This window comes from Notolepis coatsorum (genome assembly GCF_963971535.1).
Source record: "Notolepis coatsorum genome assembly, chromosome: 19".
In the NCBI taxonomy this organism is placed as follows: Eukaryota; Metazoa; Chordata; class Actinopteri; order Aulopiformes; family Paralepididae; genus Notolepis; species Notolepis coatsorum.
Window position 1 is genome coordinate 77307882 of NC_140183.1, and position 17804 is coordinate 77325685.

Genomic DNA, 17804 nt, shown 5'->3' on the forward strand with positions numbered 1-17804 from the left:
ACAAGTTCAAATCACTCTTAGTTCAATTTTTTTTTTTTTTTTACGTTTAATTAATTTATCATCTCTCTATATTAACGTAACTAGCTATTCATATCAATCGAAATAACGTTCATCTCCGTGAGCCTTCAGAGCTGCTCTTATTTGTAAATAGAAGAAAAAGGAGTTTTTCATTGTTCAAGAGTGGATATATGTTGCAGAACATGCCTGTTAATTACCTTTTAAATATCTGTTATGTGGTTAGGGTTTTTTAAATAAATGCCCAGTCTTGTGCTTTGTCACCACCTGTCAATCTGTAACAGAGCGGAACGGCACTGCAGATTTACCCTACTCTTGGAATTCATTCAGATCGTCATAGGGGCGCTGTCTCGATAATGCAGTGTTATTAACAGCGTGTAGCGGCCTGGAAGCGTCAACGCGGAACTGGAAATCCGTTGGTAAAAAAAAATAGACACAGCGGCTGCGCCCTGCCTGGGATAGTTAACTTTTGGGACGGTGAATTCGCAGTAAAGGAATATATGAACAAGCCAGCAGAACTATCCGAGCCCCCGGGAGGGTGATCAAAGACCTTTTGCATGTAGGCGATCATGTATGCAGGGAACGAATTGCAGAGGGAGGGCGCAACAGCCAGGTGGGGTAAGCTGGGCTGTGATGTGTGCATCAGAACGGTTACTTGTCTCGCACGCTCAGAGCGCGGAGTTGGGCAGCAGTTTTGATTGAAAAGTTTGATTGAAAAGTTTATTAACAGATTGCAGAATGGGTACAGTACAGTACAGCTCAATACATACAATTGTTAAGGGGATGCAGACCAGAGAAAGACTTTCGTCTTGTTTACATCAGGGTCCCCCATTTTCAATTCATCATAGTATCCTCTAGTGAACGAGAGTGTTGGTTATGACGTGACAGACAGTGGAGCTGTTTGCAGATAGCAAGCATTTTGACGTGTTGCGTGGTGGCGATGTCTCGCAGACAATACAACTACAAGTATAATTATATAATATATATATTTTATATATAAAAAAATTATATAAAAAAAAAAAAAAGTAATCAAAAACGATCGATATCTCAGCACCCCCACTCCCCGCGGACTTCTCGCGTCCCTGTCTACCGGCGTGGCGGAAAAACCTGCATTATTAAACCTGCGTGTGTGTGTGAGCGTGTGGGCGTGTGGGGGCAAAATGAGCGTGTGGGGTAAAAACTAAATGCGCATGCGTGCGTTACCGGCGTAGGGGCGAAACGAGCGTAGATCGCTGGCCAATCAGAGCAACGCGGAAGGGAAGGTTTGTTGCCGAAAGGATACAGGCGTCCGGAAGCGGCGCGCCGAGGACTGCCTTTGTTTTGACAGCTGGCACATGCGCAGTCGGCACGCGACAGAAGCGCGGTATCCGCGCGGTTACAAAATCTGGGCTGCACGCGGCCACGCGCGCCTGATGCGCGCGGATGAGCACGCCGATGAGAATTACACAAATGACATCACGCGCACCAATGCGCACACGCGGATGCGACTAGCGGGAGTAAGTATGGATCGGCCTTTACAAGCCTGATGCAGTTGAGCAACCAGCGTCAGCTGAATAGACATCCCCGAATCTCTCTCTCTAATAATTTGTCATGTTCAGTTATAATATTATATTCCATTACTGTTCCTGATATTTTAGGCTTCTGCCGTGGTATCGTTTAGAACCGGTACCGTGATACTTAGGCTGGTATCGGTATCGAAGTGAACATTTTGGTAATGTGACAACACTAGTGCCAAGTCTTGTGTCGTTCGGCCACATGGTGGCGCTACTCACAAAAATAAACAGTACACAAACTTGCCATGATCCTAGATAATTTTTTTTATCAAAGATCAAAATGTACAACTTAGATACAAGATACAAGAGTTTTATTTGTCACGGCATACAGGTATACAGTGAAATGCGGGGGGTCTCGCCCGCAACGATGTGCATAATACAAGTAATAATATAAGAGTCCAACCAATAGAGCGACATAGTGCAAAAAACAAGTAAACAAAGTAGGCATATCGGTATCTGTACATGGGCTATTTACAGAGCATGCCACAGGTCCTGTGGCAGTGCAGTACACTGTTAGCTACGGATGAGGCATTGGGTCTTTATGTACACTGCTATACATGCTATATTATACGATCTCAAGCTATACTATTCTTAAAGTGATCTTTCTTTCTGTAAAGTGTCCATAGTGTGAGCGTGTGCAGCATGAGTGTGTGTGTGCTCATGTTAAAGTGGCTGCTAGTGTGTGAGCGTGTACAGTGTGTGTGTTGTGTGTGTGCTCATGTGTGCTTGTGCGTGGAGAGTTCAGTGTTCAAGGCTCTGATGGCCTGGGGGAAGAAGCTGAGCCTAAGTCTCTCTGTCCTCGTTACTGGTGCTCGCAGGCGTTTGCCTGACCGCAGCAGCATGAACAGGCTGTTGTTGGGGTGGTGAGGGTCTTTCATTATCCTGCAGGCTCTGGATTTGTACCTCTTGTTGTATAGGACCTGCAGGGTTGGTAGTGCAATACCCGTGGTACGCTCGGCTGAGCGCACCACTCTCTGTAGGGCCTTCTTGTCCTGTGCCGTGCTGTTGCCATACCAGGCAGTGATGTTTCCAGTCAAGATGCTCTCTACAGCTCCGGAGTAGAAGGACTGGAGTATCTTCCCAGATACTCTGAACTTCCTTAACTGTCTCAGGTGGTAGAGGCGCTGCTTCGCCTTTTTTACGACTGAGTCTATGTGTGTTGTCCATGTCAGGTCCTCTGAGATGTGGACCCCCAGGTACTTGAAGCTGCTCACCCTGTCCACGGTAGCCCCGTTTATCCTCAGTGGTGTATGTGTCTCCTGCTGTCTCCTCCTAAAATCCACGATCAGCTCCTTGGTTTTACCAATGTTCAGGAGCAGGCTGTTGTCCTGGCACCAGCGTTCCAGTACCTCAACCTCCTCCCGGTAGGCCTTCTCGTCGTTGTCCGAGATCAGCCCCACCACCACCATCCGCAAACTTCACTATGGAGTTGGAGCTGAACTTGGCCCCACAGTTGTGTGTGTAAAGTGAGTACAGCAGGGGGCTCAGAACACAGCCCTGGGGGGACCCGATGCTCAGGGTGATGGTGTTGGAGGTCTGACCCCCCACCCTGACCGCCTGGGGTCTTTCACTCAGAAAGTCCAGTATCCAGGCACTCAGAGCGGAGCTCAGACCCAGCTCGATCAGCTTGTCCACCAGTCTGGTGGGGACTATGGTGTTGAACGCTGAGCTGTAGTCAATGACTTCTGGCGGTCAAGGTGAGAGAGGGTGCTGTGCAGTACTTGGGAGACCGCATCGTCAGTGGACCTGTTTGGCCTGTATGCAAATTGCATAGGGTCCATATCACTGGGGAGGGAGGCACAAATGTGATCCTTGACCAGCCTCTCGAAACATTTCATGGCCACAGAGGTGAGTGCCACCGGTCTGTAGTCATTGAGACATGTTGGGGAGGGTTTCTTTGGTACAGGGATGATGGTAGACATATTGAAGCAGGCAGGGACCACTGACTCCGCCAGGGATTGATGTGGCGGTGAACACAGGGACTAGCTGGTTGGCACAGGACTTAAGTATGCGTCCTGTTATACCATCTGGGCCAGCAGCTTTTCTGGTGTTCACCTGCATAAATGCTCTTCTCACACTGTGTACCGACAACGAGAGAGCGTCCCCGCCCCCCCGCGGTTGCCCCCCCCCCTCGACAACAGCCGGCGCGCCAGTGACGTCACTAGCCGTTGAGCTAGCGGCGCCACTGTCTACACCAAACCGAGTGTAGAAAGAGTTGAGTTTGTCCGCGAGAGAGGCGTCGTCGCTCCCCATTGAGGGGGCGCTGACTTTGTAGTCAGTTATTGTCCTCACTCAGTCCCCGCCATAAGCCTCTTGTGTCATTTTGTGCCATTTGTGTCTCCAGTTTATCAGCATATGTCCGTTTTGCAAGTTTTACAGCCTTGCGCAGAGTATAGACTGTAGCCTTATACTCTTCCATGTTTCCTGACTCTCTGCCCAGGTTGTAGGCAGTGGTACGGGATTTCAGAGCTGCTCTGATAGTACTATCCACCCACGGTTTCTGGTTACATGTTAAAATAATAGCTCTACTCAGGGGTGTAGCTGGGGGGGTAGCTTAGGATGATTCCAAGGGCCCAGCACTGGGGGGGGGGGGGGGGGGGGGGGGGGGGGGGCCAACATTTTTTTATTTATTTTTTTACTAGACATCACTCAGGTGTATGATTGATGCTCTCATTGATACTATGTTTGTTTCTGAAGTGTGTGTGTGTGTGTGTGTGTGTGTGTGTGTGTGTGTGTGTGTGTGTGTGTGTGTGTGTGTGTGTGTGTGTGTGTGTGTGTGTGTGTGTGTGTGTGTGTGTGTGTGTGTGTGAGATATATAGAGAGAGGGGGGTGAGAGAGATGAGGAAGGGGTAAGAGAGAAAGAGAGTTGGGAGAGTGTGTGTGAGAGAGAGAGGGGGGGGGTGATTACTCAGCCCTTGTGTGGGTGAATGTAACAAGTTCCTAACGTTTTCTTTCCCCTATTATTTCATGCACACTTTATTCATTGTTTTAAATTATTATTTTCTTTTAAGTTATTTTGTGCATCACTCTGTTTTGAATTTGATGCAAATTTGCAATGCATGAGGGTCATCCTTTTGTGTTAAATGGCTGCATAAAGCAAGCATTTGTTGACTCGCATGTTGATAAGAGTATTAAAACTTGGAACTTGAAAAAGATATGTTTAAGGTATAAAAAAAGAAAAAAATGTGATTCAGACTGTCCAGGTCCGCTCCCACCACAGAGCTTGCTTTTTTGACCAGTTTGTTTATTTTGTGTGTGTTGGTGTTGCCCCCCCAGCATACCACAGCGAAGAAGAGGGCACCAGCAACCACAGACTGGTAGAACATCTGCAGCAGTTTTCTGCAGACATTAAAAGACCTGAGCCTTCTCAGGAAGAACAGTCTGCTCTGTCCCTTCCTGTAGGGCCTCGATGTTGTTCATCCAGTCCAGTTTACTATCACTTGACCCAGGGTTGTTCCCAGCCTAGTGCGACTCAAGGTTCTTTGGTAGACTATTGCATTGGTCCATTCATTGAAGATGAACGCAATGCGACATCCTTTACTAGGCTCACCCACCAACAGTGCAGGTGCTGAACTGCTGATCCGAATGTATTAGGTAAAAACCATATTATGCGTTTTCATCAATAAATAAATGGCGCTCGCATTACTTGGGGGCCCACTAATAAATTCTTTCATGGGGCCCAGAATCTACAGCTACGCCCCTCTCTCCGACAGCCATTGATATAGAGTGTGTGGTCAGTAACATGGGTCTCCCAGTCCCTCCACTCTGCAGTAAATATATTTTCTGGTATCCAGTTCTCACTATTCAATCAGGAGAGAGAACTCCACACTGCAAACATTTTCAAATATTGTTTTAAGCAATGTGTCCTTGAAACAAGCATAATAATCTACCAGTGCAGTAAGCACATTTGGCTTGGCAAGATTTCTTGAAATGGGTAAACAAAAAAGATATAGGGTTCTCTCTCCTGATTGGATAAAGTGGGAAGGGATACCAGAAAATCTATTTTCTATTTACTGCAGAGTGGAGGGACTGGGAGACCCATGTTACTGACCAAACACTCTACACAGTATATCAGTGCTGGCTGTTAGAATATAGAGCTATTTAACAATTATTTTAACTAAAGAATATCCACAGCTTTAAACTTGGTCTACAACTTTACCACTAGATAATTGCATAGAGATAATGGCTACTACTTTGCCACTAGATAATTGCATAGAGATAATGGCTACAACTTCGCCACTAGATAATTGCATAGAGATAATGGCTACAACTTTGCCACTAAATAATTACAAATGACGTGTTTGTTTCTATTCACTCCTACTGAACAATACAAACACCTTTGAAAGAAAGAAAACCCGGGTGATCAGGTTTACCTCTTGTTGTGGCACGTTGCTCGCTAGCATGAACACATACAGGACTCGTCTTCGCCTCCCCGGCGGCCGGAGGAGAAGCAGAACCTGGCTGCTGACAGTTTTGGTCGAGGGGAACATACATTCGAGGAGCCATGTCAAACCGAAGCTTGAGAGGTGTTGTACATTCACAACCACGTGAGTCTGGGTAATCCGCAGTGGCTCCAAGATGGTCAACCCGTCATCGGTGATGTGGACGACGGACAGGCCGTCACAGGACAGAGCTGTGGAGGACAACAAAAAACGTTGTTTGTTTCGTATCTCTGTGTGATCGCATGGAATTCTCTTATTTCGGAAACCTTTGCAAACTCAAAGTGTTAAAGGGGCTATGTACTGCTATTCCTAGCACTATTTGGGCAACTTTACACAATTCCTGTTAGTCTATTGAAGACATTTGTAAGTTTTTTTTCCCAAAAAAATGCATTGTTTTATATTTCTAATCAAGTACTCAAAACCATCATTTTTCAGCCTCAAGATTTCAGGCTGTTATGGCCTGGTTCCGCCCATAAGCACTTTGAGTGACAGTCAGTCCACACAGTCTGCACTGGTCTGGTAGAGAGAGAGAGAGAGAGAGAGAGAGAGGGAGGGGGTGGGAGAGAGAGAGAGAGAGAGGGAAGGGGTGGGAGAGAGAGAGAGAGAGAGAGAGAGAGAGAGAGAGAGAGAGAGAGAGAAAAAAAGACAGGCCGTTATTGACAAGGCCCCCTCTCTCCCTCCCTCCCTCTCTCTTCCTTTCTCTCCCTCTCGGTGATGAGAGTCCGCGCGGCAGCTTGTGGTTTTTTTTCCCCCTTTCTTTCAATCTCCCGTTTGCGGGTGTGTGGCGCGTGGCAGGCAGGTCCCCCCCCCCCCCCCCCCCAAGTGCTCTCTATCTCTCTCTCTCTCTCTCCCCATGCAGAGTATGAGGAAATGGTTTCCACTCGCTGTGTACAGTCAGTCTAGGTAGAATGTGGGCGGGCATTAGCTACAACCACAGAGCCAATCACATCACTGTCTGCTACCCAGCGGCCGAATGACGTAAATCAGCTGTTCAAATCAAAATGGCCTGATTTACTGGAGGAGGAAAGGGGTTGAGCTGAATCAGAGCAATCCGCCAATATGGTATTTAGACACTAAAACACATTGATACGAACTCCTATTACTATAATACAATGCTAGAGACTGAAAAATGACATTTATAGTACATGTCACCTTTAAGAGCGATGCACTGCTCTGTTGTAATTTAGAACTGAACTTTGTAAAGAAACTCAAAAGCATGCACTGCTCTGTTGTTCTATAAAGTTTTTTTTTTGATCCACTTTTTCTCCCATTTTCTATATTTTCTCCCATCCCAATTTTTCGTATCATCCAATTCAACCCTCCCCTGTCACGAACGCTGTTTCTTGCCTCCCACAAGCCGGCTGCAATGTGGACTAAGTCATACATAGCACAAGTCCCCTCCGGTACTTGAGGTAACAGCAGTCGCATCTTTTCACCTGCGCAGCTCGTTCTCTCAGTGTCGAGGAGTAACGCGTGGGAGGCTCACGCTGCCCCCGACACTTCCTGATTTTACTGCGCAGGCGCACCAACCGACTTGTAGGAGTCGCTTGTTCACAACGTTCGATCCCCACCCTTCAGTTTTCCCTCCCCGTAATACGGCCAATGTGTATTACTGCGGACGACCAGCCAAACTGAAAAACAATGTGGAGAGCTGGATTCGAACACGCGAATCCTAGCGTCTCCACACTGGAGGCGAGTGACTTGTCCACTACACCACCTAGCCGCCCTGTTGTTCTATAAAGTTAAGAGCGATGCACTGCTCTGTTGTTCTATAAAGTTAAGAGCGATGCACTGCTCTGTTCTATAAAGTTAAGAGCGATGCACTGCTCTGTTGTTCTATAAAGTTAAGAGCGATGCACTGCTCTGTTCTATAAAGTTAAGAGCGATGCACTGCTCTGTTGTTCTATAAAGTTAAGAGCGATGCACTGCTCTGTTCTATAAAGTTAAGAGCGATGCACTGCTCTGTTGTTCTATAAAGTTAAGAGCGATGCACTGCTCTGTTGTTCTATAAAGTTAAGAGCGATGCACTGCTCTGTTGTGCCGCCTAGACTCATTACATCAACACTATGATTATTGGGGGCGGCTAGGTGGTGCAGTGGGCAAGGCACTCACCACAAATGCTGGAGACGCTGGGTTCGAGCCCAGCTCTCCACATTTTTTTCAGTTTGGCTGGGCGTCCGTACTAATACAATTGGCAGTATTAGAGGGTGGGAAAACTGATGGGTGGGGATCGGACGTTGTGGACAGAGACTCCTACAGGTCGGTTGGTGCGCCTGCGCAGTAGAATCAGGAAGCGATGGGGGCGGCGTCCCTCCAAAGCGCAGACCCCTGATGCTGAGAGATCGCGCTGCGCAGGTGAAAAGATGCGATGGCTGCCACCTCGAGTACCGGAGGGGACTCGTGCAATGTATGGCTTACACGTCCACATTACAGCCGGCTTGTGGGAGGCATGAAACAGCGTTCGAGATAGGGGAGGGTAGAATTGGACGATACGAAATTGGGATGGGATAAAAATAGAAAATGGGAGAAAAAGTGGATAAAAAAAAAAACGATGATTATTGTACCGTAAATGAGGGCTATTTTATTTTATTGAACTATGTTATTGCACTGCATGGGTACCTTTCACATTTGAACCGATACGGTACCGGTACCTGTGAATCGATACCGGTACCCAACGGTACCTTTTTTCGGTACTTTAGTCTAATTTCGACAGTTTTCGGCTTGCCATTGCTCCGACTGCTTTGTTGTTGAATCAAGTCAAATCCTAGGTAAGCATATATTGTGCGTGTGAACGTTGACATGAAAAGAAAAAAGGTAAAACATTTTTTTTTTTTTTTAAATATAAAAATTCTGTATCTCACTTGAATCGATACTCGGTAGTACCGACGTGTTTCGGTTCGGTACCTCAAAAGTACCGAATTCGGTACCCATCATAATTTTACTGTCTATTCTATTTTACTAACTATTTTATTGCACTATTTTACTCGTCTATTCTATTTTACTCTTAAAAATGGAATCAAACGGTAAACAAAGAGGCCTATTGGGATGTTAGATCCTAATGTGAAAAAACTTTGCTGCTACACTTTATGCATTGCTCCTTTTATGCCTGTCTTTTTTACAGCTGTGAAGCACTTTGAGCTGCAATTTCTGCATGAAAGGTGCTATACAAATAAAGTTGTTATTATTATTACACAGACTGATATTTAACATGGCACTCGCCTACTTGAAAGGTCGCCCCCCCCAGAGGGTTCATTTGCAATGACAGACCCAAGAACAGTAGCAGCTCGACCAGAGCGAAAAGGATAAAGGACAGGAGTACAGAGAAGAATTGAGTCCAAAATTATTTTCCAGTGATGCAGAAATGGCCACTCTCTTTGTATAAGTAGTTAGGCTAATCAAGCTAGGAAACTAGCTAGCTAATGCTAGTGATGGACAGTCAGCTAACGAACAAGATTCTTGTACCGGATCTCCTCTCTGGTAAACAAGAATACCCTGAAGACTCTAACAGGAGCACTCATTCAAGGGTACTACGACTATGCTTGCACCTCATGGTACCAAAGCACCCCAAAGGCACTAAAAACAAGATTACAAACATCACAAAACAAACTGCTTGACCTTACTCCTAAAACCCACCTCACCCCTGCCCATTTTGACAACCTAGGATGGCTTAGAGTAGACGACAGAGTACAGCAACTTGCAATGGGCCTGGTCTACAAGATACACTACACCACTAAGATACCCATGTACATGTCGAAATACTTCCCAAAGGTCAGTGAATTCCACAACCAGAACACCAGAGGGAGTTCCACAAATCATGTTCAACCCAGATTCGGCTCAAACAAGGGACTAAACACGTTTCACAATTATGCCACAACAATGTGGAACGCCCTACCCACAGCCATAAAATAATGTGAATCCCTACCCACCTTCAAAACCGCTCTCAAAGAGCACCTACGGGAGGCTGCCATTCGAAACTGGCCCCGGTAAATGTACAAACGCTCCCCCACCCAACCCCCTCCAATGTACAGTTTCATCCCCCTCAAATGTATATATTCTCTTTTAGAAACTCTGTCTCTTAAACAGTACTGTATATTTGTATATCTTGTATGTCATAGATGTCTGGATGTCATAAATGTCATGATTAATTGAAAATGGGGGACCCTGATGTAAACAAGACGAAAGACTCTCTGGTCTGCATCCCCTTAACAATTGTGTGTATTGAGCCGTACTGTACCCATTCTGCAATCTGTTAATAAAGTTTTCAATCAATCAAATGGAGAGTCGACTCCAAAAGATTCCTCCATCTTCACCAGTCTTAAGTGCCGGAGTCGACTCCGGGTTAGTCAGCTCAGTTCCCAAAAAGGCCAAAATATGCCTGAAAGATGGATTTGAAGAGTCAACTTCACTTAACTGTAATTAGTAGGAGTCGGAGTCAGGGTTGACTCCAGAAGTCCCAAAGCCGTGCATCACTAGTTAATGCTTACAACAAGCTGATCAAGCTTGGAGTGCATGTGTAACAGTAGGCCTATCTGTTGTACTAAGTTGTACATCTACTGAATATCACCAAGGCAAATTCCAGTGCATTCCTTGCATTGGCAAAAATGTATTCATTCAATTATTGATTTGATGACAAATGATGACCAAATATCAATTAAACCTCTGAGGACTAAGCTCCTCTTAAGTAGTTGGGGGGTAGGGGCAGGGGATCTTGGGGAGGGTCAAGGACAGGTCAATAGTTGATGCCAGAATATGTACACCATGAGAAAGCTGAGCTGTAGATTCATTTGAGCTGTATCAAACTAACACTGTGTCAAACTTTTCTCATTATTGGCATTGTGTTTTGAATCTCGCCTATTCAAATGTTGCAGAGTGGACTGTATAAAGACTTGGGGCATTATATAATTTACAGACGTAAAAAGGTCATGTCATCAACGTTGGCCAAAGTGTCTGCGATAAGACGGTTTTATAAAAGGTTATACGATTATTAGTGTGCAAATAATTAGCATACCGGTAATGTCATCAACAAACACTTTGACACTTACCGGATGAAGTTGCACAGTGCGGGATCTGTAGCTGGGAGACAGAGCCCTGAGGACACTGGATGCTGAACAGGGGTCCTGCAGGAGTCCTGCCAGCTGACAGGAGGAGGCTTTCATCCCATTGGACAGTCTTGTACTGCACCTCCCCCTCCCCCTCCACTCCAAACACCAGCCCAGTCAAACCACACTGGAACAAGCCTTCACTGGGAAACCTGAACCTGTGTACACACAATAGTAACAACTGTATCAGGGAGATTAAATCAACTATGATGTTTGCTTCATACCACCTGCCTGAACCTGGGCCACACACACACACACAATATGAACAACTGTATTAGGGAGATTCAAACGACTATAATGTTGGCTCTGTAGTATTATGTGTTTTATATAACCTGAACCTGAGACACCATAGGTAGGAACACCTGTATTAGAAAAATATCTGATTTATATTAATATCGGTTATCCAGATTCAGATTCAGAGTTTTATTTGCCACATGGAAGCAATACAATCATAGAGTTTTCATACAAAATCATAAATATCATACCATGGTCAAAAGGAGCAGGAAGAAGAATAATTCTTATAGTTACCTGCCCCCTATTCCTAAACTAAACAAGTATTACTTGATGGTCGGCATACAACCTAATTTAAAACAATTATAATTTATACCATATACAAAGAAACATACAATCCACAGATTAAACAAGACATTTTTTTACAATAATAATAAAGAAGAAAAGAAAAAAAAGAAAAAATCTCACTATTCAGATCACATTTGACTTTCATACTGACTAAATTTTTTTTTATAATTATTTTTGAATTGACAAACACTATTACATCCCTTAAGCTCGCTATGGAGATAATTCCACAACTTTACACCAATAACTGAAGGACACATCTGTTTAAGTGTGGTACGTGCAAACTGATGTTTAACATTTTATTTCCTCCTACTAAACTCACTTTCTAAATGAAAAATATTTTGTAATTTTTCTGGCAGTGTATTATTTCTTGCCCTAAACATAATTAACATTGCAGCAGTGCCAGGTATACTGCAGATTCAGGTCGGTCGGTGTGTTGGTACCTGTAGTTCACTCACTCCCTCTGTGACGTTTAACAATGAGACAACAATTTTAAGTGGGGGGTAAGGGGGTCCTCCTCCAAGAAGTTGTGTGTATCAAACACTTAATTTCCTGCATTCTGGTGTACTTTTCTACATCAATTTATGGTGGAAATGTCTTTATTTATGTAAAGGAAAAGACAACATTCAGGTACCCGCTGACACAAATATAGTGGAATATAATGCAGTAAGGCTCTCAGGCATCCTGTATTGCTTTCAAATATGTATTCTCCTGTATCGTTTCTGCACATGTGTTTTGGGGGTTGAGGTGGTATGGTCCTGTAGGGGTGTCTGAAATGGTTGGTTAATATATAGTTAGAGGTAAGGAGGATATATAAATGTTTTGACCCCCTTATTTTTTTTAACCTCTTTTGTGGAGGGGATTGTCTTTCATATTAGCTATAATCTTTGAGGGAGACACATTCACCTATTCTCATTATTGAGGGGATATGTCCCCTGCAACACCCCCCAATTCTGCACCTATGAAGCCATGAGAGATTAGCACTGCATCTGATTAGCTATTTTTCGTAACAGCAGAGCTGTACATCCACCCTCATTCATGTTTGGTGACTAAAACAAAATATTTTGTATCTTACTCAAGTATGCCTCTTGTGAAATGATTCCATGCTGTCTGGTTTATGATTATAGCATATGCTATTGATGTGGAAATGATGCTACTTATTTAATTCTGATGAGAAAGATACAGATATTACATTTTATACATTTGCCGTGGGTCTGTGTGTAACCCACATGGATTTGAACCTGGGTCCCCCAGATGGGAAACTAAACATCTACCAGTCACTCAAAAGGGAATTTCCCCCTGGCTAAGGGACATATTAGGCTTAAGATTAAGGGATATATTAGGCTTACTAGGCTTCAGACTAAAAGGAGATGTTAAGTCTTTTTTTTTTTTATATTTTTTTTATTATTGCAAAACAAAAAATTATTAAAAGTCAGTACTCAACACACAATGCATAATGAAACTTTCAGTAAAGGTGGTTAAAATATATGCAAGTACAGAAACAGGATAAAACAAAAATAGTCTATAATAACATTTTAACCGTATACAGTGTATATCCAGCGAAATTACAATTATATAAATGTTAGTATATAATATACCCCTAATACCTATTTTCTAAAACCCTACACACATATGCTCCAGCTCAAACCCCCCCCTCCCGGACCCCCTCTTGGATAGTACCTCCATTATCCCTCACTCCTAACCAGACACTACCATTATAAGCTAGCTTTTATTCTCTCCACCACTTCTAACCACATTGACATTTTGGATTCATTGAGCCCCAGAATTCTTGCTGTAGATATTTCTTGATATATCACATCGAGATATGTAAGAAACCACACTTTTCGGCACATTTTTTCCGGTTGAAACCAACGTGATGCGATCAGTTTTTTAGCTACTGTGATACCCGATAAAACCAATCTTTTTAGTTGTGGATTCACTGCAAACTCAAAAACATCATTCAATAGTAATACCGCGGGGTGTACAGGTATATTCCAAAATACGAGTATTGATAATTGTTGGGACACATCTTTCCAGAATGCCTTAACTGGTGGGCAGTCCCAATACATGTGCATAAATGTTCCTTCGTCCCCATTTGTACATTGGGAGCATTTGGAGTCTTGTATAAGCCCCATTTTGCACAGCCTTATAGGAGTCAAGTATGTCCTGTGAATATAGTTCAGATTGATTTGTTGATGATCCGGGTTCCTTGATGTAAGTCGGACATTTGCCCAGGCTCCTTGCCAATCAAAGTCATATTCCAGGTCTGGTATATCCCTCCTCCAGACAGTGTCTAGTTGAAGGGTTTCATACGAGGACGTTAGTAATTGATAATAAAAACCTGATACAAAACCTCCCAATGTATCTCTTTCATAGAAAAATTTGTGGTATCTGTGGTGTTCAATTGGTATGAGTAATGGAACACCGTGAGATCTCATACAAAGTCGTAACTGTATGTAAAAAAGCCATGTGGACTCGGTGAGGTTAAACTTTATGCATATTTCGACATAACTACAGAGGCCCTTGTTATTAAAAATATCCCCTAATGAGTGTATGCCTTTCTCTTCCCATATAGGGAATCTTATAGGTCGTTTTCCCATTAAGAGTGCATTGTTATTGAATATGGGAGTGTGATTATGCCATTCTTGAGGGTTAGGATATTTCTTTTGTGTTTCCCGCCATGTTCTGATTGCATGGGTAATTATTGGGCCAAATTCTCGCTCACAATGCTTGATTGAAAGTTTAGTGTGTGCTATGTCTTTCAGTCTCTGTGGGGCTACTATGTTTTCTTCTAATTCTCTCCAAGATACCAAAGCCTGGGGGTCAAACCATATCTTCAATGGTCTTAATGTGAAGGCCTTAAAATATTGTAAAAAATCTGGGACTGCCATGCCACCGTCTGCTTTATTTCTCTGTGCGGTGGATCTTTTTATGCGAGGTGGTTTGTTATTCCAAATAAATTTGTATGTGGAGGTTTGTAATCTTTTCCAGTAGCCCTCTGGAGGAGGTAACGGAAGCATTGAGCTGAAGAAATTGATTCTTGGTAATACATCCATCTTAACTATTGATACCCTTGCCTGTACTGAGTTTTTAAGTTTTGCCCACCTGTCCAGGTCGTCTTTGATTTTGTTCTGTATTTTTGTGTAATTGTGCTTCACCGTTTGTCTTATGGTGGGAAATATTTCCACACCCAAGCATCTGAAATGTTTGACCATGGGTATCGCACCTGGGAGGGTCGTGTCTTTTTTTGCACTGGTGTTAAGAGGAAGAAAAGCCGACTTAGGCCAATTTATTTTAAATCCCGATAAATCACCAAAGTTCTCTATCAACTTGAGTATATGCGGCAATGTGTTGTTGGGGTTTTGCATGAACAATATTACGTCGTCCGCATATAAACTAATTTTATGATGTGTGCCCTTGATTACTATTGGTTCTATGTGTTGGGATTGTCTTATAAATTGTGCTAAAGGTTCTAATGATAGATCGAATAGTCCGGGACTAAGAGGGCAACCCTGTCTGGCTGAGCGTGATACCGGAAAGATATCGGAGATGAATGTGCCTGTTGTAATCCTGGCCGATGGGTCCTTGTATAGTACTTTAATCATATCAATGAATCCTTTTCCTAACCCCATCCTTTCTAATACTGCCCATAGAAACGACCATTCCAACCTGTCAAATGCTTTCATAGCATCCAGGGATAGTATCGCCTTAGGTGTGGTGTCCTCTTTGTCTGCATCTAGTACGTGCAGTATTCGCCTTATGTTATCATTGATCAGGCGACCTTTTATGAAGCCTGTTTGGTCCGGATGAACTAAAGACGTCATATGCTTTTGCAATCTGATGGCTAATATCTTAGAGTACAGTTTGACATCGGTTCCGAGGAGGCTTAAAGGACGGTAACTACCGCACTCAGTGGGGTCTTTGTCTTTTTTGTGAAGAACTGAAATGAGTGCGATATTTTGGTGTTTATGGAAGCTTCCCTCTTTGACTGAGTATAAGATCATATTTAGTAATAAGGGTCCAAATATGTCCCAGCAAGAAATGTACATTTCTGATGGGATACCGTCAATTCCCGGAGCCTTGCCGTTTTTCATTCCGGATATGGCCTTCTTGAGTTCTTCTAATGTGATCGGTACTTCTAACTGTTTAGCGTCGTCCTCCGTAAGTTTAGGGAGAGTAATTTGATTAAGATATGTGTCTAATTTGTCTTGATCAAAGGTCGTTTCTGAATTATATAAATCGGAGTAGAATTCTTTGAATGTATCGTTTATTATTTTGGGTTCTGTTACTAGAGCTTGTTGTTTCCTAATGGTAGTTATATCTGCAAATTTTGCATTAATTCTTAGCAAATGATCTCAACTCCTTCTATGCGAGGTTTGAGGCTGTGAATAACAACACCAGCCTACAAACCACGGCAATGGGGGGGGGGGGGTCTGCTGATGGAGACTCAGTGTTCAGGGTAACAGAGCATGAGGTGAGACGGATCTTTAAAAAAGTGGATATCAGGAAGGCAGCAGGACCGGACGGCATCCCCGGCCGCGTCCTAAAAGTCTGTGCCGACCAACTGGCCCCGGTATTCACTGACATCTTCAACCTGTCCTTGGAACAGGCCGTCATCCCCACCTGTCTGAAGAAGTCCACCATCATCCCTGTACCCAAAAAATCTACGCCCGCTTGCCTCAACGACTACCGCCCTGTAGCCCTCACCTCCATAGCCATGAAGTGCTTTGAGAAGCTAGTGAAGGGCTACATCTGTTCCTCCCTCCCCATCAACCTGGACCCTCTGCAATTTGCATATCGCCCCAACAGGTCCACGGAGGACACCATAGCCCATGTGCTGCACACAGCAGCATCACATCTGGACAAGAGGCAGGGGAACTATGTGAGAATGCTGTTCATCGACTACAGCTCAGCATTCAATACCATAGTCCCCTCCAAACTCATAGCCAAGCTCAGGGACCTGGGCTTGAACTATGACCTGTGCCAGTGGGTCCTGGACTTCCTGACGGGCAGACCCCAGGTGGTAAGAGCCGGCAACTGCACCTCCTCATCCATCACGCTCAACATAGGGGCCCCCCAGGGCTGTGTTCTGAGCCCCCTCCTCTACTCCCTGTACACACATGACTGCGTAGCACAGCGGAACAACAACACCATCATCAAATTTGCTGATGACACAGTAGTGGTGGGCCTGATCTCTGCCAACGACGAAAGGGCCTACCTGGAAGAGGTAGAGAACCTGTCACAGTGGTGTCAGGAGAACTGCCTCTCCCTGAACGTCAGCAAAACAAAAGAGATGATTGTGGACTTCAGGAGGTCGGGGGTCAAGGACTACAGCCCCCTCAGCATCGACGGGGCACCAGTTGAGAGAGTGAACAGTTTCAAGTACCTCGGAGCCCACATATCCGAGGACTTGACATGGACCACACACATTGACAGTGTTGTGAAGAAGGCACGACAACGCCTCTACTTCCTCAGGCGCCTAAGGAAGTTCCAAGTCAGTCAGAAGATCCTTAGGAACTTCTACTCATGTACAATAGAGAGCATCCTGACCGGCAACATCACCTCCTGGTTTGGGAATAGCACTGCACAAGACCGTAGCAGACTACAAAGAGTGACACGTTCAGCCGAACGCACAATTAGAGGGGGGCTTCCCACCCTCCAGAACATTTACAACAAGCGGTGCAAGGGGAAGGCTAAGAGAATTATTAAGGACTCGAGCCACCCGAACAACTGCCTCTTTGAACTGCTGCCGTCAGGCAAGCGATACCGGAGTCTTATGGCGAGCACAGAAAGACTCAGAAGGAGCTTCTATCCCCAGGCCATCAGGCTGCTAAACGAAAATAATCGCTAAACGAACAATAATCACTATGCAACAACCATCAAATGCACACAGCACACACACCCACACGCACACACTCACTCAAACAAACAACACACTGCAGCACCCACTCTCCACACTTTAGATCACACAAACACACTTACACTTTATATTTATTGATAAAGGATTTGCACTACAACTCGTACACCTACTGTGAATTGTACCTAAACTGCACCTCGTCCATTTATGCCTTGCACTATATAGTATTGTATATTAGTACACTGCACAGTATTGTATATTG

At 44.3% G+C, this 17804-nt stretch overlaps 1 protein-coding gene across 1 annotated transcript in view; it reads right to left on the bottom strand.

Moving 5' to 3' along the window:
* The window catches only part of LOC311246714 (NACHT, LRR and PYD domains-containing protein 3-like), a 59109-nt gene that overhangs the window by 14294 nt on the left and 27011 nt on the right, over positions 1-17804 (bottom strand). Inside the window, exons 11-12 of the mRNA XM_084336934.1 lie at positions 11053-11267; positions 5942-6201 (exon numbers count right to left, since the gene is read on the bottom strand). Of these exons, the coding sequence (XP_084193060.1) occupies positions 5942-6201; positions 11053-11267 (475 nt within the window). The remainder of the gene's footprint in view (positions 1-5941; positions 6202-11052; positions 11268-17804) is intronic.